Source organism: Acipenser ruthenus, chromosome 4, assembly GCF_902713425.1.
Source record: "Acipenser ruthenus chromosome 4, fAciRut3.2 maternal haplotype, whole genome shotgun sequence".
NCBI lineage: Eukaryota > Metazoa > Chordata > Actinopteri > Acipenseriformes > Acipenseridae > Acipenser > Acipenser ruthenus.
In genome coordinates, this window is record NC_081192.1 from 62,071,818 (window position 1) to 62,095,343 (window position 23,526).

The 23,526-nt window shown below is 39.1% G+C and overlaps 1 protein-coding gene across 2 annotated transcripts in view; it reads left to right on the forward strand.

The window, feature by feature from the left end:
* Positions 1-9,053: 9,053 nt before the first annotated feature.
* Positions 9,054-23,526, forward strand: part of wrnip1 (WRN helicase interacting protein 1) — a 37,827-nt gene continuing 23,354 nt past the window's right edge. The window contains exons 1-3 of one of the 2 annotated variants that reach the window (XM_059022623.1): positions 9,054-9,814; positions 20,182-20,376; positions 21,360-21,598. In XM_059022623.1, coding sequence (XP_058878606.1) covers positions 9,089-9,814; positions 20,182-20,376; positions 21,360-21,598 — 1,160 coding nt within the window. In that variant the 5' untranslated portion in view covers positions 9,054-9,088. The remainder of the gene's footprint in view (positions 9,815-20,181; positions 20,377-21,359; positions 21,599-23,526) is intronic. The other variant, XM_034000315.3, reaches the window with a different exon arrangement.

The following is a 23,526-nucleotide window of genomic DNA, read 5'->3' on the forward strand; positions in this document are numbered from 1 at the left end:
GTACTTTCCCTACATTGCTCCAGTAAAAACCCAACTGTATAAATGGGTAATTGTATGTAAAATAATGTGTAAAAAATAATGTAATTTGATAAGGGCTTTGGAGGACAGCGCGTGTTCATCTTCGCCCCTCCCGAGTCAGCGCAGGGGTGGTAGAGGTGAGCTGAGCCTAAAAATAATTGGGCATTTCAAATTGGGGAGAAAATAATAAAAACTAATTGGCAACGACTAAATTAAAAAAAAAAAAAAAGAAACCCTACTTTGTATTTTGTTGCAGCTTGTGAGAGACAGGGAAATTGATTAATTCTCCTACCTGTTAAACTCAAACTGCAGTTACATCTATAGTCTAATATGAGTTTGTAACGGGGGGAGATCTGTGCTGACTATCTGGCACATGCGTGGTACTGCAGGAAGAGGGCAGCAGCCTCGTAGGATCCGCCTGTCAGTCATGGCGATGACACGGAGAGGTGGAGAAGAGGGGGTGTGTGCTTTCCCTCTCTCTGAGTGGCTGAGAGGCGGGCCTTGGGGGATTGCTCGGCCCATAAGAACTGCGCTTGGTTGTGCATTCGGGTGGCCGTGTTCAGAAATATACAGTGACGCTGGCAGAAGACGCCAGCCAAGCCCGACTGAGGGAGACAGCCTTCCTTAAAATAATTTTAAGTAAAAGAAATAATTACGTACTCGAGGGGACGTGTGTAGTTATACGGGGAACTCTGGCCACCACAGTGTATAGAAATAGCTGAGCGTAGGTCGGAGGCCTGTACTGACCGGCTTAGCGGTAGTGGGGGCACTGCGTAAGCAGCACCTTTATTTTGTAGTTTTATTACTGTGTTTTATTTTCCCTTTTCATTTCGCCTTTTGTTTTCATTATTATTTTTGAGCACCCGTGAGTGCGCCAGTGTTTTTTACTGTTTACCAGTATTGGTATTCCTGTGGTCCTGTGTACCGTTGCCGGTACTCGGGCCACGGACAGCAGAAAACATAAAAAAATAATAAATCTGGGCACCAGTGCGGTGTTTTCAAATTAAACCTTCTGTCTCCCATGTGTGTCAGTGAATTGCCCACCACCCTTCCACAGAGTTCTAAATATTTGGGGACGTCTCTTCGCCTCCTCATCCTCTTTATTTGTCTGGCCACATAGAAATCCAGTGCACACTCCATATTTCTTTTATTTCTCTTTTTCTCTCTCTATTTTCTTTGCCTGCTTCCCTGGTAGTTTCAGCTGTATTTATAGTCGACCATGCATTTTGCGCACAGTTTAGACCTAGTTTTCACATGTCAATTGAAACGCAAATGCTAGCACTGTTGATGGTTTGCTAAATCACTACATTTGTGTGTAAATGAGGACACCCTCCTAAAGTTCAGTCCATGTCCAGCACTAATGCTGACTTGCTGGGTGGGCACTAAAACACGGTTGCAAAATCACATAGATGGGCAGAGTCTGTTTGCCCACACATGCACCTAATTTTGGTGCGCTAACTGTCTGCAAAAGTGTTTTGCGGTTGTCTTAGGGGTTTGCGAATGTTGCTAAATAGGGCCTATAATGCCAAGGTTTTTTTAAATCCATTTGACTACACAGTTATCCATTCTGGATAATCCATTTTAAAGTCCTGGTAACTGGTCACAATACAATACATGGCCTGATTGCAGCTAGACCATTGGAATGAAGCTGAGCTACATCACATGATGTGATTGACGACCAAGAAGCAGAAGTAGCATTGTATTTAAAATATATTTCAAATTGAAGTACAGAACACAAGCAAAAGAACCACATGTCTTCAACAGTTCTAAAAATGGAAGCAGTGATAATCTTGTATTATTAAACATGAATTTAAAAACCTTGGTTTTGCACACCTACAAAGAGAATATACCATCCTTCCAATAAGCTAACAGAAGGGTTGCTAAATATGGTTTTTCCATTGTCAGAGCTGCTGTTTTGAAATTAAGAGAATGTAACTGTTTGACATTTTTATTAGATATACATAAATACTGTAATAACCATAATTTATTTTTAGTCATGTTTCATCAGTGGTCTCATATTTTTCCTCATTAATTAATGTGAACAGAAGCACAGTGATCTTACAAAGCCACATTATGGCAGAGTGCCATGATTCCTTTAAAATTAATTTGGGTGTAAAAATACATTTGAGTCCAGTAATACTAGACATGAGCATCAATTAGTGCCGTGCACCTGCTGCATGTGTACTTAGATATTCCAGCCGGTGTTTCCCTCAATTTAATTTACAATCCCTGGAAACAAGACAATATCTGGTACAGGGTTTATGAAAGAATAACAGCTGTAGTTGCATTAGCTCAGATACCTTATTATGCTAACCCCCCAGTGCATGGAAAAAATTAATCACTGATCTTTATGCTAAACATTTTAAACTTCACATCACTATTTTAGCAGCCTATTTACTGAAGGTAATGGAATACATCAAGTAATGAAATGGAAAGTCAATCTGGAGGACTAGTAATATGCTTTGGTAACAGATCCCTTGATGACTGACAATAGGGTGGAGGGTGGAGTGTATCACTAACATTAACCCAAGTGCTGCCATCTGCTCTGCTGTCAGTAATTGCTTTTGTGCTGACAAAACAGCAAGATCATTTTACTGATCCTACTAAAAGCAGTTACTCTAACAAATTATAATGTAGCAGATGACTATTCATTTTGTATATGGTAACTCATTTTGATAACATTTTCAGTTTTGTCTTAATATTAAAAACATAATTTTTAATTGCCAATATTACATTTGTGTCAAAATTAACTGTAGCCCATTTTTTTTAAAATACAGGTCACAGACAAAAGTATTGGCACTCTGCACTTAATAAAAGATAATTCAAGAAAACATGTTAAATACAAGCATCTAGTGAACATTAACCACTAGTTAATATGACAAAGACCAAAATACACAATTTCTTCTAGTTTAACAAATAATCTATACAATTTTTTTTTTAAAAAAAAGCACTTAAGCAATTTCAAATATTTGTTCATGACAAAAGTATTGGCACATTTACATTAAATGTCTGTACTCTGTACAAATTTAATATAACTCTTTTTATTATTATTATTTGTTTATTTAGCAGACACCTTTATCCAAGGCGACTTACAGAGACTAGGGTGTGTGAACTATGCATCAGCTGCAGAGTCACTTACAGTGCCTTGCATAAGTATTCACCCCCCTTGGACTTTTCCACATTTTGTAGGGTTACAACCTGGAATTAAAATGGATTTAATTAGGATTTTTTTGTCACTGATCTACACAAAATAGTCCAAAATGTCGAAGTGGGGAAAAAAACTACTTATTTTTCAAAATTATTTACAAATAAAAAACTGAAAAGTCTTGATTGCATAAGTATTCACCCCCTTTGCTGTGACACCCCTAAATAAGCTCTGGTGCAACCAATTGCCTTCAGAAGTCACATAATTAGTTGAATGGAGTCCACCTGTTTGCAATTAAAGTGTCACATGATCTCAGATTAAATACACCTGTTTCTGGAAGGCCCCAGAGTTTGTTAGAGAGCATATCTAAACAAACAGCATCATGAAGACCAAGGAGCTATCAAAACAGATCCGGCATAAAGTTCTGGAGAAGCACCAATCAGGGTTGGGTTATAAAAAAATATCCCAAACTTTGAACATCCCCCGGAGCACCATTAAATCCATTATTAAAAAATGGAAAGAATATGGCACAACCACGACTCTGCCTAGAGAAGGCCGTCCACCAAAACTCAGTGACCAGGTAAGGAGGGCATTAGTCAGAGAAGCAACCAAGAGGCCAATGGTAACTCTGAAGGAGCTGGAGAGATCCACAGCTGAGATGGGAGAAACCGTCCATGGGACAACTATAACCCGGACGCTCCACAAAGCTGGGCTTTATGGAAGAGTGGCGAGGAGAAAGCCATTACTGAAAAAAACCCATATCAAATCCCGTTTGGATTTTGCCAAAAGGCATGTGGGAGACACAGCAAACATGTGGAAAAAGGTTCTCTGGTCTGATGAGACCAAAATTGAACTTTTTTGCCTTAGCGCAAAATGGTATGTGTGGCGCAAAGCCAACACTGCTCATCACCCTGAGAACACCATCCCCACGGTGAAGCATGGTGGTGGCAGCATCATGTTATGGGGATGCTTTTCATCGGCAGGGACTGGGAAACTGGTCAGGATTGAGGGCAAGATGGATGGAGCCAAATACAGGGAAAACCTGTTTCAGTCTGCAAGAGACCTGGGACTGGGACGGAGGTTCACCTTCCAGCAGGACAATGACCCTAAACACACAGCCAAAGCTACACTGGAATGGTTTAAAAACAAGAACCTGAATGTCTTAGAATGGCCCAGTCAAAGCCCAGACATCAACTTGACAACGCTTGAGCAATTTTGCCAAGAAGAATGTACAAAAATTGCAGGATCCAGATGTGTAAAGCTGGTAGAGACTTACCCAAAAAGACTCACAGCTCTAATTGCTGCCAAAGGTGCTTCTACCAGGGGGTGAATACATATGCAACCAACAAATGTCTTTTTTTTTGTTTAATTAACTTTTGTGTCACAATAAAAAATATTTTGCACCTTCAAAGTGTTAAGTATGTTGTGTAAATCAAATGGTAAAAATCCCAATTAAATCCATTTTAATTCCAGGTTATAACACTACAGAATGTGGAAAAGTCCAAGGGGGTGAATACTTATGCAAGGCACTGTACAATTACATCTCATCTGAAAGACAGAGCACAAGGAGATTAAGTGACTTGCTCAGGGTCACACAATGAGTCAGTGGCTGAGGTGGGATTTGAACTGGGGACCTCTTGCTTACAAGCCCTTTTCCTTAACCACTGGACCACACAGTCTCCTATTTTTAAATATATTCATTGATTGAAACTATTATACAGTAACTAAACTGCATTATAATTCAATAACCAGAAAAAGAGGTCATTATTTCTAACATCTGTAAAGAAGAACGTTGTGGCAACATAGCAGATGATGGTCAAAACAAAAGAGTTGGATTCACATTTGAGAAAACCACTCGTAGGAAACTACAACAAAGGAAATGACTACAGAACAGTATCAAAGAAATATGGAATAGCAAAATCCACAGTCAAAGTAATAATCAAGAAGTACCACAGAACAAATTCAACTGAAAAGCTTGAAAGAAGTGGACGCCCAAAGACAATAACGGGTACAGCAGGTAGGAGAATCATCTGAGCAGGACTTAAAGAGTAAGTAGTGGGGTTCCGAAAATTATAGCGTTACGCTTTGCTACAACTGTTTAAATAACGTGCCTGTAATTTTTCTTTTCATTGTTAACATCGGGACAACTTTTTACACTTATAACTTTTAAAGTATGTTTCAAGGCTCTTTTCAAAATGGCCGCTCTAGTGCACTCTAGTGCAAGATTATTGCCCACATTGTCAAACAGGGTGAGACCCGTTGTCACCAAAATCCAGGCTTTGGCTGATGCAGCAAGACTCAGGTGAGGTCACTACTGGGATTAGCCGGTTATTACCGCCACTTTATCCCAGAGTATGCCACAGTGGTTAACCCTTTAGTAGACCTCACCAAAAAGAGTGCACCAAATCTAATTAAATGGTAAGTTGAGTGACAGGGGGCATTTGGTACTATTAAGTGTAAACTTTGCCAGGCCCCCACTCTTATCACACAAGAGATTCATCCTCCACACGGATGCGTCGGATGTGGGTTTGGGTGCAGTCTTGTCCGAAAAGGTAAATGGAGTAGTAGAACACAAGATACTGTATCTTAGTAAATAAGGTGATTCCTCGGGAGCGCAACTACTCTGTGGTCGAAAAGGAGTGTTTGGCCATTAAATGGGCTACTCACTCTTTACGATATTACCTGTTGGGACATTCATTTGATCTTGTCACAGATCACACCCCACTCAAGTGGTTAAGCACAATGAAGGACAGCAATGCCCGGATAACTCGGTGGTATCTGGCGTTGCAGCCCTTCATGTACCACATGGTACACCGTGCAGGGAAAGACCACCAAAATGCTGATTATTTTTCGCGGGAGGGAGGAGTAATGGGAAAGGTAGATTTAGCCGAGTGTTCCTTCGGCTCCACTATGAGCGGTGGGATATGTGACAGAAATACAATGACTCTTGGTAGTAAATCTCCCTCCCGACCTGTGAGGGTGCTAAGCAGCGAGAACAGAGTACCTTGGACGGGCTGGCCCGACAGTTCTTTCCCAGGGTTCAAGGGAAGTTGGCCAGTTAGAAAGGGGGCAGAACTCTGGTGCATTAATTCATTGACCCGGAAGGAAAATGATGTGGCAGTCACGGATTAGAGGGGTGGCTGCACTCGTTTACCAAGGGGTCATGTGTGATGGCATAAAAGGGGATGAAGAAACGCAATCTGTTCCTTCGTTTTGGTTAAGAAATATAACATGGAAGGACCTGTGGAAACTGTGATAAGGTACCGTGAGTGTTTTGTTTGTTTTGTCTCTAATTATTATTGTTTGTTATTAGTAGACGGCTAACACGTTCCGGAGCTGTCGCCAAGGGCCAGCACAAAACCCGGAACAGCACTTCACTTTTATCACACATAAACTTGTATCACCCACCATGAGCACTACGGCACGCACCCAGGACTGGTGACTGTGATTGTACATTGTGGGAAAGATACGTGTGTTTATTATTTGGGACTGCAACCTGTTTATTTATTCCAGTGCATTACACATTGTTGTGTATTGCCTGGAGTTATTGTTTGGTCACCAGACCAGAATTATAATTAAAAACCCTTTCCAACTGGATTACAACTCTCTGTCTGTTAATTACATACTGCATCACTCCTGCACCTGTACACAATCAACCACTTTGCCACAAGGTAAAACAGCAATAATGATCCATGACGTGGTACGAAACAGAAAAACCAGAGCACTTTTTGTTATTATTATTATTTTTTTTAATAGCTCTTCCTGCAGTGATTTAAAGGACAGATCTCAAACCTCAGTGTACTACAGCGGCCATTTTGAAAAAAGTATTTGAAACTGACTTTAAAGTTATAAGTGTGAAAATTTGTCAGGATGTTAACAATGTTAACGTGGGAATATGTAACATATTTTTTGGACCTCCCGTTATTTACTCATTAAAGAAAGGTTTAGAAGCATCAGGCATAACAGTGCATGTAAGGCACCTGAACACAGAAGAATTGTGTGCACATTGACCTCGCTGCAAACCACTTTTAAAGAAAATTCATAAAACAAACTGTCCAATGAGACTAAAATATAACTGTTTCCTAAAAATGGACCACAGTATGTTTGGAGAAAAAAGGGTACCTACAGTTAAACATAGAGGTGGTTCAATCCTGATATGGGGGTGACATTCATGTGATTGAAGGTTGAATGAATGCAGACATGTATCAAAACATTTTACAAAGTACAATGACACCATCAACTTGTAGGCTGATTGGCAGACAGTTTATCTTCCAACACATCAATGACACAAAGCAAACGGCTGTTAACTCTGGAATTCTTCAAGAAAACTAATGGCCTTCTCAATCACCAAATCTCAATCCAATAGAAATGCTTTGGATTTATCTGAAAAGATCTGTAACCAAGCATTGTGTATCCAATCTGCCTGAGTTGAAGGTAATATGCAAGAATTGGCCCAACAAGATGTACCTTCTCAATCACCAACAAGATGTAGAATACTGGTTAAGAATTATCATAAACGTCTTAAAGCCGTAATAAAAGGACACATGCAATACTAAACCAATAAATACTTTAAATTAATCGTTTATTTTTTGATAAATATTATTTCTTAAATTACTAGAAATTGCTAAATGCTCTTTGTTTTGTTAAAACGTGGTTACATTTTACTAAATGTAAAACTTTGAAATATGGCATAATAGCATAGGATGCCAATATTTAATAAATGGCGAGCACATTTTTTCAATGGGCTCATCCAATTGATATTTCCTGTATTAACCTACCAGTTAATAAAGGAACCACAATCTCATTAACACCAGCAACAGAGCGCGACCACAGCATGTGCGAGCTGTCAGACTGAAAGGAATTCCAACCATCCTCACATAGTTGCTGTCCTCACTCGCTTCTCAGCCGGGAAAAAAATTGCTCACCAGAAATTATAGAAAATACCGCATGGGGTAGTGTGTGATAAATGTGAATTTAATGCCCACCCGCAGGGTGGCATGCTTGAATAAACTCCTCAGGCTTTGCCCTCAGGGTTTATGTAGCATTCCATACCTCAGATGGGCATTACATTCTCATATCACACACTACCTAATGCATTATTCTCTCTCTCTATACATAATATCCTTTCATTGGTATTCAAAAATGTTTCAATAGTGCTCAACTGTTTTTTTTTTCTCCTCTGCAGTTGGGTTAATGGTGGAAAACAGTAATGCTACATGGTGACAAAAACAATATGGTGTGAGAGTGACAACTCCACTAAAAAGATGAGAGAACAGTCACCTTTGGACTGTGCTGTGCACCAGTCACTGGTGGCTGAAAGAAAAGCTTCAATTCCAAGTGAGGAGTCAAATGTTTAATTTTTGTGACACTCATCAATGGCATGTCCCTTTTAAAGATGGATAAGCAATAGTAAACATTGCTTTGACATTTTAGCAGGCAATAATCGAAATATTATTAATTTGACAGCTGACAATACAAATGCTATGGTGAAAAAAAAAAAAAGTTCTCTGATTACAAGCTTCCTAAAACTTTTCAGAAACGAAACACTAGATCAGGTGTAAGAGTTATGTGATTTACACTATATCAGACAAAAAAGATTTGCCTGTCATTACTTTCAGTTATTTCTGAAAAGATAAAAAAAAAAACATTGGGACACAGTATGTACTACAGGTACGTGATTTACAAACGCTACGTGAACTACATTTCCCAAGACTCCCAATATGCCGTCCTAAATACAGTTCTGTATTTTTAACTTCAGAGTGAGTTTTTTTTTACACGAGAGTTTTCGACACGTGTTTGTGTATCTAGTTTCTTACAGGGCCACATTATATAAATAAAATAAATTAAATTTTAATACGAGTATGCTTTTTATTCTTCTGACGTTGTAAATTTACATAAGAAGGCGGTTTCTGAAGCAGGAAAAACATGGCGCAAGAAAGAAACACTGACACTGTGAAGTGTCCTGTATGTTTGTCTGATTTTGAAGTTACGATTATCAATTCTCACTTGGACAGTTGTTTACAGCAAGCAGAACTAAATGACCAAATACAAGAAACCGATAGCAATATTGATGACACTGCACCTCCTTGCAAGAAAACGCGCATTTCATATACTGTGGCTGGTCCTACCAGTGGTAGTGGTGTTGAATTAAATGATGCGAACAGTAAGAAGTTGGCAATAAAAACCTGTACAAGTGCCCCAAAGGAGAAGGAGAGCCGCGGTGGTGACCCCCACTCCTCGACTGTTTTTCCACTTTTTCAGAAAAGCAAACCGACAAGCTCTGGTGAAAGTGACTCGAAAATATTTTTCTCAAGCAAACCTGGGAACTCGGGGAAAACAACACCTGCGACGGAATCAGTTATGAATTATAAAGGAATGAAGAGAAGTACCCCAAACGACAAGATGACATTAATTTATTCTTCTAACACAGGGCCTACTAATGATACCCGTAACCTGGCCCAGCCTATGCAAACACGCACTCTAGACAAATTGTTTGACAACAAACCGTTAGCAGAAAAAATGAGACCAAATACTTTAGAGTATTACTTTGGACAAAATAAAGTTTTGGGAGAGAATACCATGCTTAGGTCACTTGTGGAAACACATGACATTCCATCATTATTACTGTGGGGGCCACCTGGATGTGGCAAGGTAAGTGAATGATAAATTATATAGATTGCCAGTATTGAGTGAATCAAGTGCAAGTGCAATTGCGTTTAAATGCAACTGCGGGCATGCATTTGTAAGATTTACAGTTGAATGCAGCTATAAACAACCTTTTTTGCCATTATAAAGAATATAATGTTATCTGTGTATCCTGCAGGACACGTTTTTCTTTATTAATGTGATTTTAATAGTGTATTGCCATTAGTAAGCTATTAATTCTGACTAGACAATTGTGCTCCAAAAATGTTTCTAGTTACAACACAAGATGACATATGGTGTTGCAGGGAAGAGCAGTTTTCGAGCCTAAAGAAATGGAACTTGGCAAGTCCTTTCTGTATTTTCATGTGGGAAACCAACTAATAGAATGCACACTTTTTTGGGAACCTGCAGCGAATCTCTTTACAGAAACAACACAGCCTGTTAATAATGTGCCTTTTAAATGTTGACAGAACTACAGTTGATCCCCACCAACTAGACGCTATTCCTTAAGCCAGCCAGCCAGCATGGGAAGTTACACGTTTTGTTTACTGTGTATAATAGTCTATTTACCTTAGGCATATGAGAGACATGTAGTAACAAATGCATCCTGTACAAAACAGTACAGTAGTGTAAGCATTGCCAGGGTTTAACATTTGTGGTGGGACGGTGTTGCCTGGTTTACCACACTCGCTAAACTAAATATACTGGTATCCCTAAAAAATTAGTCACATCTTCAAATATATACTACATGTTTAAATTAACAGCCTGTCCCACAATTATAATTCTACTCCCTTAAAGAGTAAGTAGCTGGGTTCTGAAAGATAGAGCGTTACAAGCCCCCATGTGTGGCTACAACTGTTTAAATATCGTACATGTAATTTATTTTCAGCAACATCCTGGCCACTTTTCACACTTACAACCTTAAAGTCTGTCTCAAAGCTCTTTTCAAAATGGCTGCTGTAGTGCTCTGATAATTTAAGATTTCAAGATTGAGGACAGATCTCAAACACTAGTGCATTAGAGCGGACATTTTGAAAAGAGCTTTATATGTTTAAAAGTTGTCAGGACGTTAACAACAAAAAGAAAAATTACAGGTACGTTATTTAAACAGTTGTAGCAACAAGTGGGGACATATAACGCTGTATTTTTCAGAATCCCTTACTCTTTAAGCTTGATAATCACTGGGCATAAAGGTGTATCATCCCGTTTCTAATTCAAAGCTGAGTAACTTTTTAATCAATTATTTAGATTTGTGGCAGTGCAACAGCATAACTTAAGTTTCCTAAATAATAATATGGTCCCTGCAGAGCTATGGGCAGAGGTTAATAAAGCAGACACTAAACCTTCGCCTTTGACCGACACCTGCTACACAGAAAAAACATTGTGCTAGCTGTGGAATTCATTGACATGTTGAAAATGTTAACTCCAGCAGTAAAACTGCAGTAAATTAACTTTAATGGATTTTGTTCCACCAAAAGCCATGTATCAAAACCTCCAATTATATACAGTTTGCACTCTTACAGTAGTGTTGTTCGTCTGCAGTGTGCCTAATTCTCATTTTACATAACCTTACTGTGTGAGTGTTGATGTACATCTTAGAAGTTTTCTGGTTTTAAAACTGAGATGGATGTTTAAAGACATGTTTGAGTGTCTAACAGTCTTTGGGTTCCTTTTTCTCATGAAAAGGAAATTCCCCAGTGAGAGGGACAGGAAGATTCATTTAATGAAACCCTGCTCCGATCTAGCCAGGGCACTCTTGAAACAGAAGCAAGAGTTGACAGCTGCTGCAGTGCAGAATATTCTTACACTTGTATTAGCCAAGAGCGTTTCTGGATTCCTGTACAGGGGGCAGGTAGATTTAAAAGAATACATACATACATGTCATTAAATACCAACAGAATTGAAACATAACTTAATTTACTTTTGCTTAATTCTAGGTATATGCAAAATTTTATTTTGTCTATGGCAGCGTACTGCTGTGGGACCATGATTCTGCATGCTTTGATTATGGACACAAGCAGTGAAAAAACTGGCACTATTTTGAATAGAAAATGTCTAATTTTTCCCTGTCAAATGCAAACTTTTAAAAATGTAAATGCATATAAAAATGTAGGCAACAATTTAGTTTTAGTTTTAGAGAATAGCTTTCTGATTGAGTGTATAAAGTAATGAATGAATGATAAAACTGCCTGGTAGTCACAGACTGCAACTGTATTTTCCACTCCTTAGAAATCTCCACGAAGTTTCAGTTTGGATGCTTCAGCTTATCTATGACACTCAAGGAATTATGGCCAGGAATGTGATACATTTCTTACTACACTGGACTTCTAAAACCAGCAGGTGTTAGTCGTTCTAAAAGTGCCCAGTGTTGATAGACGCATATGCCGTCAAAACATGACATGCTGCCCTTGCAAGAAAGATTTAGTTTCATTGGATTTATTTTTATAATTTATTACGCTGTCTGTAGAATAAATATTACCAAGCATCTTTTCCAAAAAACATGAACAGTTTTGCATCAGTTGTCACATGAAAGGCGTAATAGCCAAATATCTGAAACCTTTTTTTACATTTTTATATTGGCATGATATTCTCAAGTCTTTTTGTTAAGAAATGATCTTCAATTTATCCTACAACCACACTTTAGAATCAGTTCCTGTGTTGTATTAGGACCCCAACCATGGAACCACCAGGGTCCCACATACTAAGCAGAACCAGTCATATCCGAACCTGTAAGATACAATACTCTATACTAACCAATGGACCTCTGGCATGTGACATTCGCACATGCAGCTACCAACTGAATGGTACAGATACAAACTGATCAATGCACATTTTACTATGGGTCTAAACAGTAAATTCAGCTCTTAGCAGGACTAAATGGATTCAGTTGCACATAAAAAAATATATGTATTTTAAAAGATGGTGGATTTGTGGGTTCAGTTTCACTTTTTACGTGCTGTCACTTGACGTAAAACAAACTGCCCAGTTTAACCATGTTCAACAAAAGAAAACAAGGTGGCAAGGGATTAATATAATGACTGCACTTCAAAAGCTGAAACAATAGTACAGTAGTGCTCGTGGTGGGTGATAAGTTTATTTTAGTGACGGTGGTGAAGTGATGTTCCGGTTTAGTGCTGGCCCTTGGCGACAGCTCCGGAAACATCTTTAGCCGTCTAGCAGTGTACAAGACAATTACAGACAAACAAAACACAACACTCGCAATTTAATTTTCCGTAATTCACCGTCCTCAGTTCTTACTCACATTTAAACCAAAGCGAAGGAACAGATTGCGATTCTCCGCCCCCTTTTATGCCGTCACCCATGACCCCTTGGTAAACGAGTGCAACCGCCTCTCCAATCTGCAGCTGCCACGTCGTTTCCCTTCCGGTAGCGTTCTTGCAATGGAGTCTCGCCTTCATCCAGACTGGCCGACTTCCCGACCCTGGGAAAGAACTGTCAGACCAGCCCGTCAAAAGAACTCTGTTCTCGCTGCTTGGTGCCCTCACACGCTGGGAGGGAGATTTACAACCAAGAATCATTGTATTTCTGTGACAGTGACACACTGTCAATGAAAACATTACGTTAGTATCGGGTATGACCTCCCTGAGCATTAACACAATCCTGGCAGCGTTGACGCAGCATCTGGATAGACTGCTGTGGGATGTTCCACCACTCTTCCTGTGCAACTGCAGCCAGCTGGTGAAGGTTGGCTGGTTGCGGTTGTCTCCTGTGGATGACACTGGCGATTTGGTCCCGCAGATGTTCTATTGGATTCAGGTCAGGAGAAAAAGCTGGCCAGGGCAAGACCTCAACGTTGTTTTCTTGAAGTCGTGCAATTGTAATCCTAGCACTGTGTGGTCTTGCATTGTCCTGCTGGAAAATCGACACATCCGGCTTGGTTTGCAGGAACAGAAAGATTGTTGCCTCAAGGACTTTGTCAATGTGTTGCTGAGCAGTAAGGTTGCTCTCAATCTACACCAAAAGCGTTCTTGTGTTAAAGGAGATTCCTCCCCACATCGTCACACTTCCACCGGTTGGCTTGAACAATATGTCACGTTCGAGTTACAAAGGTAAAACTCAGGAGGGAACAGTACTCTTAGTGGTTATACTCATGCACTGGGCCCAAGGGAAATGAGCACATTGAACCCATTATACTTTGAGAAACAAAACCAGACACAATACTTGTATTTGGTTACTTGCCTCCTTAATCAAGAACAACAATGACAATATTACAATGTTTTATCTGAACTGCTTCTAATTAGGAATATTACTACAACAATATTGGAAGACTTAGGTTTCTAACAATGTCATTTCGTTTGAAAATGTCATACAAGTATTAAAGAACAATCGAACGAGAATCAATTAAAATCAGTTACTGTTTTCAGTCAGGCATACTAATCTAACTAAACTACTCTATACAATGCATGTACTAATTCTACTTCTTTTTAAAGACATCTGTACTTCAGGCAATGAATATATGCTTACCCTCTTTGAGGAGCAATTGGTTCAGAGAGGGCAGGTGATGCCAATCAGTAGGTAAAGGCTTTAGTCTCGAATCAGGATTCAAGTACAGAGGCTGGGTTCAAATTCTCACAAGCTCAGTTGAGGGTCAGAGGTTGAAAGAGAACACTTTGGTATCGTTTGATTAAAGTTTTTATGTCCAATTTTGCAGCTGCCTACCCACCTTTCATGACGTCCCCACAACCCCACTGCTCATACAGTATGTGGTTACAATGTGTCTGCTAGCTATCAAGCTTACCTAAATGTTTAGATTCATACGACAAGATATTTAACATATTTAAGCAAAATGCACATACTACTCTAAGTAAATCTAATTATAATGCTAATCCTAAACTTATTATAGTTAATTAGTAAATTTAGCATTTTAATTATACATCCTGTCTTAACACCTTCACTAAAAATAGACCCCCAACCTATTTCTTCAGAAACCCGCTTCTAGTGAGCAACACTGCAAGACCAAACACCTTGATATTTTGATTATTTTTTATATTAGTGCACTGCCTAGATGGCCGTTACAGGGTATAACCAAATTTTTCAGAGAAAATGGTTAGTTTAGGAAAAGTTCTCAGCTCTTTCCCATCTTATAAAAAATTTAGGTGTTGCTGCTTCACCGAAAAGGTGTTAAAAGACAGCTGTGGTCCACTTTTTAGAGAAACTGGTAACTAGAAGCATAGGTTTTACTGCAAGCAAGCTCTTTTCTTCATTTCAAGAGGGACCCCATCTTTCCTGTTCTCCTCTTCTCCCTCAAACAGTAAAGCTGGTCCCAGGCATCCAGTGTCTTGCATCACAGGTATGGTTATCTCTCTGGCTGGCACCTGTAATGTACTACAACTCCCTCAGTAAGCTCCCTATACTGCAGGCATACCATGCTTCCCATGGCTGTCCAGTCTACTGGCTGTTTACACTTGAGGCAGGTTGCTCTTATTATTTCCTTTCCCTTGAAATTGAGAACTAGGCTGACCTCAGTATAAACATATCTTCCAGGGGAATAAACTGTACAAGTGCTCTTTTTAAATAGGCCTTGTCTTTGCTGGCACTTGTCACAACTACAATCTGGGTGTCTCGGAGACGCTTGTTTATTCCTGGAATTTATTACTCTCAAACCAAATCTTTTGGAATCCCCTGCAGGACAGTTATGGAAGGTCCCCTACTTAGTCATTTCAGTCTGTTCACAAAAATATACTAATCTGGGCACACCATGTGCCATTTTAATATCTGTAATAGAATATGGACTTTACTCTGTGTCTGCACATCTGTGCTGTAATCACAGTCAGTAGGTATTTGCAACAACAAATTAGACAAGGAGCCTACCTGAACACCAGTATTTACTTTATGTATTCTCCACACCTTGCCAGGCTCAAGGGTTTTGATCAACTCTGCGACAAACGTAACAGTTGGTATAACGCTCACCATGACGTCTCCACACATTGTCTTCTGTTAGGTCTGTCAAGGGCAAAACTGCATTCATCGGTGAATAAAACACTCCACCACACTCTCTGCCGCCACCTCAGATGTTCTCTGGCCCACAGAAGACGCAGATTTAATCTCCGTTGTCAACATGTTACCCCTGAACGGCCTCCGAGCATGCAAATCATTTTCATGCAGACGGCGAGCTACAGTCATTCTGCTGATGCGCGGGTTATTTCTTCCTGGAATTTCTTGTGCTGTAGCCACTGCAGTCTGAAAACGATTACGCAGATGGATCAGTCGGATGTGACGGTCCTGGGCTGGTGTTGTGGCCCTCTGCCTTCCAGAACATGGCTTGTCCCTCACAGAGCTGGTTTCTTTGGACAAGTCCGAGCAACTTCTCTCACAGACAGGCCGCCTTCAATCATGCCGATAGCAACCAGGCCATCTCCATTACTCAAGCAGAGCATGGTCATATTTTTCGCTGTTCTTGCGTTAATTAAAATCATGTATTTTTGAATGGCTATTTTATACAGATTCTTAATCCACTCATTTTGGCAATTTTAACTCAACTCAAATACCAAACACTAAGCACCTGATGTTTTTTATGAAATAACATGACTTGAGCTCTGTATTTTGTTATCCCAAGGAACAAAACTACTCAAACAATTAACAAACTTATCAGCTCACTATTTAAAATGAAAATAACATTATGTATGTGCCCAATGAGCTAACTTAGGCTGTTGTGTTTTCATTATGTGTGTGTGTGTGTGTGTGTGTGTGCGTGATATAATATATATATAATATAATATAATATATTATACAGTGCCTTGCATAAGTATTCACCCCCCTTGGACTTTTCCACATTTTGTAGTGTTACAACCTGGAATTAAAATGGATTTAATTGGGATTTTTACCATGTGATTTACACAACATACTTAACACTTTGAAGGTGCAAAATATTTTTTATTATGACGCAAAAGTTAATTAAACAAAAAAAAAGACATTTGTTGGTTGCATATGTATTCACCCCCCTGAGTCAATACTTGGTAGAAGCACTTTTGGCAGCAATTAGAGCTGTGAGTCTTTTTGGGTAAGTCTCTACCAGCTTTGCGCAGTTTTTGCCCATTCTTCTTGGCAAAATTGCTCAAGCTCTGTCAAGTTGGATGGGGACCGTTGGTGAACAGCAATTTTCAAGTCTTGCCACAGATTCTCAATCGGATTGAGGTCTGGGCTTGGATTGGGCCATTTAAGACATTCAGGTTCTTGTTTTTAAACCACTCCAGTGTAGCTTTGGCTGTGTGTTTAGGGTCATTGTCCTGCTGGAAGGTGAACCTCCGCCCCAGTCCCAGGTCTCTTGCAGACTGAAACAGGTTTTCCTCTAGAATTTCCCTGTATTTGGCTCCCATCCATCTTGCCCTCAATCCTGACTAGTTGCCCAGTCCCTGCCGATGAAAAGCATCCCCATAACATGATGCTGCCACCACCATGCTTCACAGTAGGGATGGTGTTCTCAGGGTGACGAGCAGTGTTGGCTTTGCACCACACATAGCGCTTTGCGCTAGGGCCAAAAAGTTCAATTTTGGTCTCATCAGACCAGAGAACCTTTTTCCACATGTTTGCTGTGTCTCCCACATGCCTTTTGGCAAAATCCAAACAGGATTTGATATGGGTTTTTTCAGCAATGGCTTTCTTCTCGCCACTCTTCCATAAAGCCCAGCTTTGTGGAGCGTCCGGCTTATAGTTGTCTCATGGACGGTTTCTCCCATCTCAGCTGTGGATCTCTCCAGCTCCTTCAGAGTTACCATTAGCCTCTTGGTTGCTTCTTTGACCAATGCCCTCCTTACCTGGTCACTGTTTTGGTGGACGGCCTTCTCTAGGCAGACTCGTGGTTGTGCCATATTCTTTCAATTTTTTAATCATGGATTTAACGGTGCTCCGGGGGATGTTCAAAGTTTGGGATATTTTTTTATAACCCAACCCTGATTGGTGCTTCTCCAGAACTTTATCCCGGACTTGTTTTGATAGCTCCTTGGTCTTCATGATGCTGTTTGTTTAGATATGCTCTCTAACAAACTCTGGGGCCTTCCAGAAACGGGTGTATTTAATCTGAGATCATGTGACACTTTAATTGCACACAGGTGGACTCCTTTCAACTAATTATGTGACTTCTGAAGGCAATTGGTTGCACCAGAGCTTATTTAGGGGTGTCGCAGCAAAGGGGGTGAATACTTATGCAATCAAGACTTTTCAGTTTTTTATTTGTAAATCATTTTGAAAAATATGTAGATTTTTTTCCCCACTTCGACATTATGGACTATTTTGTGCAGATCAGTGACAAAAAATCCTAATTAAAACATCGGGATTTATTTGAATGAGTTTTTTTATATCATGCTATATAAAAATAGGACTTCTTGTTCCTTTTAAATTGAATCCACACAGGTGTGGCTCATGCGTTAAGCAAATAACATCCCAGCATGGTTAGGGTCATGTATAAAAATGCTGGACAGGCCTGGTTGCCTATAATTATGGCTAGCATGGCTGCAAGAGGAGACCTCAGTGACTTTGAAAGAGAGGTGATTGTTGGGGCGCGTTTGGCAGGAGCTTCAGTGACCAAGACAGCTCAACTTGCTGATGTTTCATGTCGGCATGGAACTCCGAGGGAAAGACATCATCAGCAAAGGGAAACAGTGGGCGGAAGCGCATACCCCAGGATCGTGATATCCGTGCATTAATTCGAAGTGCAAGGCAAAACAGGCGAGCAACTGCAGATCAATTGACTGCAAATTTCAACCTGGGGCGCGAGCAGCCAGTTTCATTAAAAGCGGTCCGCCTTTATTAAGAGCAAAAGGTCAACTCGCAACCGCATTTGGGCTGTGTTTGTACGAGGTTATAGTCATAGTTTACATCATGTGCAAGAGAAGTATTTTTATTTTTTTTTTAAATTTCTAAAGGAAAAGAAACAGAATGAAATTGCATTATGAATATATGTTAAAATATATTATTTTAAAATGAGAATTGTTTTTTTTATTCCTAAACAAAATGAATTCATAAGGCGAGACTTTCTTTGCCACAGCAACCTGAGAAACCTCAGGAGACTCCAGCTCCTTCCAAGAGTTAAACCATGGTTTACGCAATTTACGCAGGTCACAGCGTAATCACTGCACTGCGCTACGCAACCTGTCTTGCTTTGAAAAGCATTTGAAAATACTGTATCCCAAATAAGCAAAGTGACGTCCCCATTAAATGACATAAATAGCATTAGGAAGAATCGTCTCCCAGAGTTGTGTCCCATTCAAGCTGATTGTCAGTTTCCCGATTAGGCAGGCGCCGACTGTAATGGAAAAACACCATTGTTACATTTTAAAGTTTAATAAACTGTAGATCTCAGTGCAATAAAAAATACAGAGAAACTGTGTAGGCTCTGCAATGTTCTCTCTTGTTCTTGTGTATTTTGCTGCCAGGAAATAACTACTGCACATAGTAAGTGCAAGATTTGGTTTTAATGTTGAAGAGAATTTAAAAAAATGTTTAAAACAATGCTAGTATTTAAAATGTCTTGCTCGCAAACATTTCATGTTTTACAGTATGTGTCTTGCGGCTGTTGTCCATATGAATTTTGGTATGCGGCTCATAGGGTCAGGAAGTTTGGCCACCCCTGTAATAAACAATACAGGTTGATATGCTGCTTGTAATTTCGGGATTTATTTTAAAACATTTTACAGTGATTTCAGACAGTGGGATACATCTCATTTAAGTTTCCACTTTGGAAGAAATGCCGCGTGTGGTGTTTTGGTGTGCACATCAAATATGTAGTAGACTGTCTTTCAGCATAACGATGAAAACACATATAATGTTTTTGTGTGCATTGCAACATAGCCACAGCGTGAGAACAGTTAGCCAAAACCTTAGCCCTTGATTTGCTAGTAAGTGTGCAGACACGATTACAAATAATGACAACAATTCATAATGAGTTTATATGTGTTGCGCTGTTTATTATTGTTACACTGTCACATCTAAGTTGAAAGCTTCAGCTAAAATTGAAGTTGTATTTTTTCAGCTAGTCCGATTAGCCAGTCATAATTTCTTCAACTCGGTCATAAACCTAAATATATCTGACTCCAGGGATTAATTGAGGAATGAGGTCCATGTACAGTGCTGAAGACTGCAAAGCAAGTTTTCTGAACATTAAGGTACACCTGCAAATTTAAAGGATAAAAAAACAAAGTTGACTTGTATTGACTTCACTTCAGTGGTAGTTAATTATTCAGAAATTCAGCAAATTATGTCAGTTGTCCTTTACATTTCCATGACACATGTGTATAATTAGTTAAAACTGTGTCTCTTAGCCCCCAAAGGTAATTTATATGAATTACCACATGGAAGAGAAATAGTTATTTAGATGAGTTTTAGTTTACCTTTTTGTGTTTTGTGCTTACTTTCAGACAACCCTGGCTCACATTATTGCCAGCAACAGTAAAAGTAGCAGCAACAGCAGGTTTGTGGCACTGTCAGCCACCAGTGCATCAACCAATGATGTGCGGGAGGTAATCAAGCAATCGCAGAATGAGCTACGACTGTTCAAGAGAAAAACCATCCTGTTTATCGACGAGATTCACCGCTTTAACAAAACACAGCAGGTGCAGTACAGTATTTATTAAAGTCATTCTCCTAGTTTCATGTTTTAACTGATACTCTCAAAACCCCTCCATGTTTACCTTTCGTTAATATCCTTCATGTTCTGTTTTGCAAACATGATTGAGATAATTTTAAATAAATTAACGTTTCGAATTCAGCAAATGGTTAGTGTAACTATTCAGTACCAAAGTTAAACCAGTTTAATATAATCTGTGCTGCCCTCATTTTATCACCAGATAGAAAGCTTCTAATATTAGCAACATGATTTATTATTACATTCCCATTTAATACAATTCAGATTTTAGTCATGCAAGTGTGTACTCGCATTGTAACCCTAAGAATCAATGTTAAGTATGTTGCTGTTTAAAGTTGTACAGTATTGGCATTCTACATTTTACATTGTGTACTTGTAATATACAATGTACACTTTACTGATTAAACAAATGTGTTATTTAATAATCAAATAGTACTATACCTTTGAGTTTTATACAGTATCAACATTTTTTTTGTTTTGATGTGGTATTAGTCTTTTGTAAGTGTTAATATTGTTTAAATATAGTTCATAAAAATGTACAAAACTTGACTGAAAATAAATAAGTGCAATATACTGTCTATAGAACAGATGCATACATCTTTTAAGAAGCTTTTTTGTCAACATATGCACAGCACTACAATATTTCATGGGGATGTTTTGCACTTGTGCAGATTTAAATAGCTCTGACAAGTGATGCTAAAGTATGTTGTCTTACAGAAAAAGTAGCTGTACCAATTTTCCAATTGTCAAAAAATAAATAAAATAGTTTGAATTCATAAAGGATAACTATCTTTAGTAAGCATATCATGTACGTTTTGTATGTAAAGAAGATGGTCCATACTTTTTTATGAATTGGCTTTAAACCTTAAAACATTGAAACATGTAATTGAACTCACTCTGAGTATATAAGCACATCCTTAACAATTAACACACTTTTCTTTTCATTGTCAGGACACCTTCCTACCTCACGTTGAATGTGGCACGATAACGCTGATTGGGGCAACGACGGAAAACCCTTCCTTTCAGGTGAACGCAGCTCTGCTGAGCCGCTGTTCTGTCATTGTCCTGGAGAAGCTCTCTGTTGAGGCGATGGAAACTATTCTTATCCGGGCAGTCCACTCTCTCGGTATCAGAGTGCTGGGAGAGGAGGAAGACGTGGTCGGCTCTTTGGATAGCAGTAGCAGCTCTGAGTAAGTGCCTGCAGAATGCAGCTTGTTATCATACTGAGTGTTTGGAATTCAAGGGCCATGCGTCACCACCAGGGAAGACAAGAGGGGAAATTGCACTGAGGAATGCCTGAGCACAGATAGGTCAGAAATAGAAGCTTTTTTTACCTGAATTGTGACTTGGCAGCTAATTTGTAGATGAACTGGGGATGTATGTTGCATTGTTAGTAAGTGTGATTGCCTCAGTTAACCACATTTTTGTATTTATTTATTTATTTATTTATTTATTTATTTATTTTTTAATTTGATTGACATATGTCATCTCTTTTACTAAAGCGTGAAAATGTGTTTTAAAAAGAACAGAACATTCCAAATGATGGTTCACAACATTTTAATATTATTTCTCCTTAGACTACAACGGTGATGTGAGTCAGTTTTTTTGTGTCTTTAGTATGCCAAAATAAGTCCTAGGTCTGATCTTTAAACAAAGATCCTCCATTGTTTAGAGCAATAGGTACTTCTTATTTTAGCTGATTTATTAAATGCCACTTGGCAAAAGCAAGTTGGACATATCCTGTTTTAAATACACTGTACAATTAAAGTAGGAGGGTGACTGTAGATTTCACTAAAACTCTAGATTGTTATAAACAATATACTGGTAAGTAAAATCCCAGGTCACTCCAGAACCAGCTTGTTTCCCTAAATACAGCAGCTTCAAAAATGGTTCTTTTAAAATCAGCAATTTAACTAAGCCAGTTGTGTACAGTATAGTATATGTGTGACAAAGAGATCTGTTCTTTCTAGAAATGTAGTCTCCTTAGTGCAATGCAAATTATTTAAGAAAATATTGGCCTTTGTGGAACATGTTTTGTAGCAAGCTAAGTAGTCACTATCGTGTGTTTTTAATATGCACAATTATGAATGTGTAACAAACAGGTTAATTAGGTTTCCAAGCTGGCTTGGGAAGCCTGTTATTGTAAAGATTTATTTATTTATTTATTTATTTATTTATTTTTATTGTTGTTTTTCCTCCCAAAACTTTAAACTGCTCCTGTTCGCACGTGGTGTAACCAAATAAACATGAAACTTGGCTGGTATCATCCCGTGTAGATTACATTTAAGATGCAAAAAAATTGCGTTCCTGCATCAACCAAGATGGCGACCTGATGCATTTTTTGGATTCACATACGTCATCAGCAACCAAACCCGCTTCAAGTTTGCAAAGCAGAAGTTGCTGCGATAAATGTTACTGTCAAGATGGCGTTTGTGCGTGAACCAATATGGCCACCTAACGCATTTCTTTAAAAAGCTTTCAAAATCTTCGGTCAAATGTAAAACTAGCTTATAACTCCTTACAAAGTGCAGATAGGTTAATGTTTACTATGGAACACTGTGGCAAAGTGCCCCGCCCCTGTGTGCATTTGTGTGATCTGTGTTGTATGTTGCGTGCGTGTGTATGTTAATGTTGGTGTATAGATTGGTACACAGGATATAAACGGGTCTGTGTTTCACGTGTGTTTAAAAAGTGTAGATTTGTATTTAGGCACGAGGAGAGCACAAATCACTTCACGTGCTGGTTAAATGTAATATGTGAGCACGGGGTTGCACAGAATTAATTCACGTGCTGGGATTCAAGTGAATAATTAATTAGTAATTGAATCCCAGCACAACAGTATATATAGAGACACGTAGCACTCAGTCGGGGTTAGGTGTTCGGTGAGTGGAGAACGGGAGAGAGAGGAGAACGTAAAAGCAAAGCAAAGTAATAATAATAAGAAGTGTTTTCACTCACCGTGTTTGTGTGTCTGTCCGTGCACCGTTTGTTTAGTGTTAGTCGTTTTGTATGTTTGTTTATTTTGGCGCAAGTGCCGTGTCCTGTTTTTGTGTTCCAACCTTTTATTTTCTGTTCTGTTGATTAAATGCTGAGCGAAAGCATTCGCTCAGCTGCACCA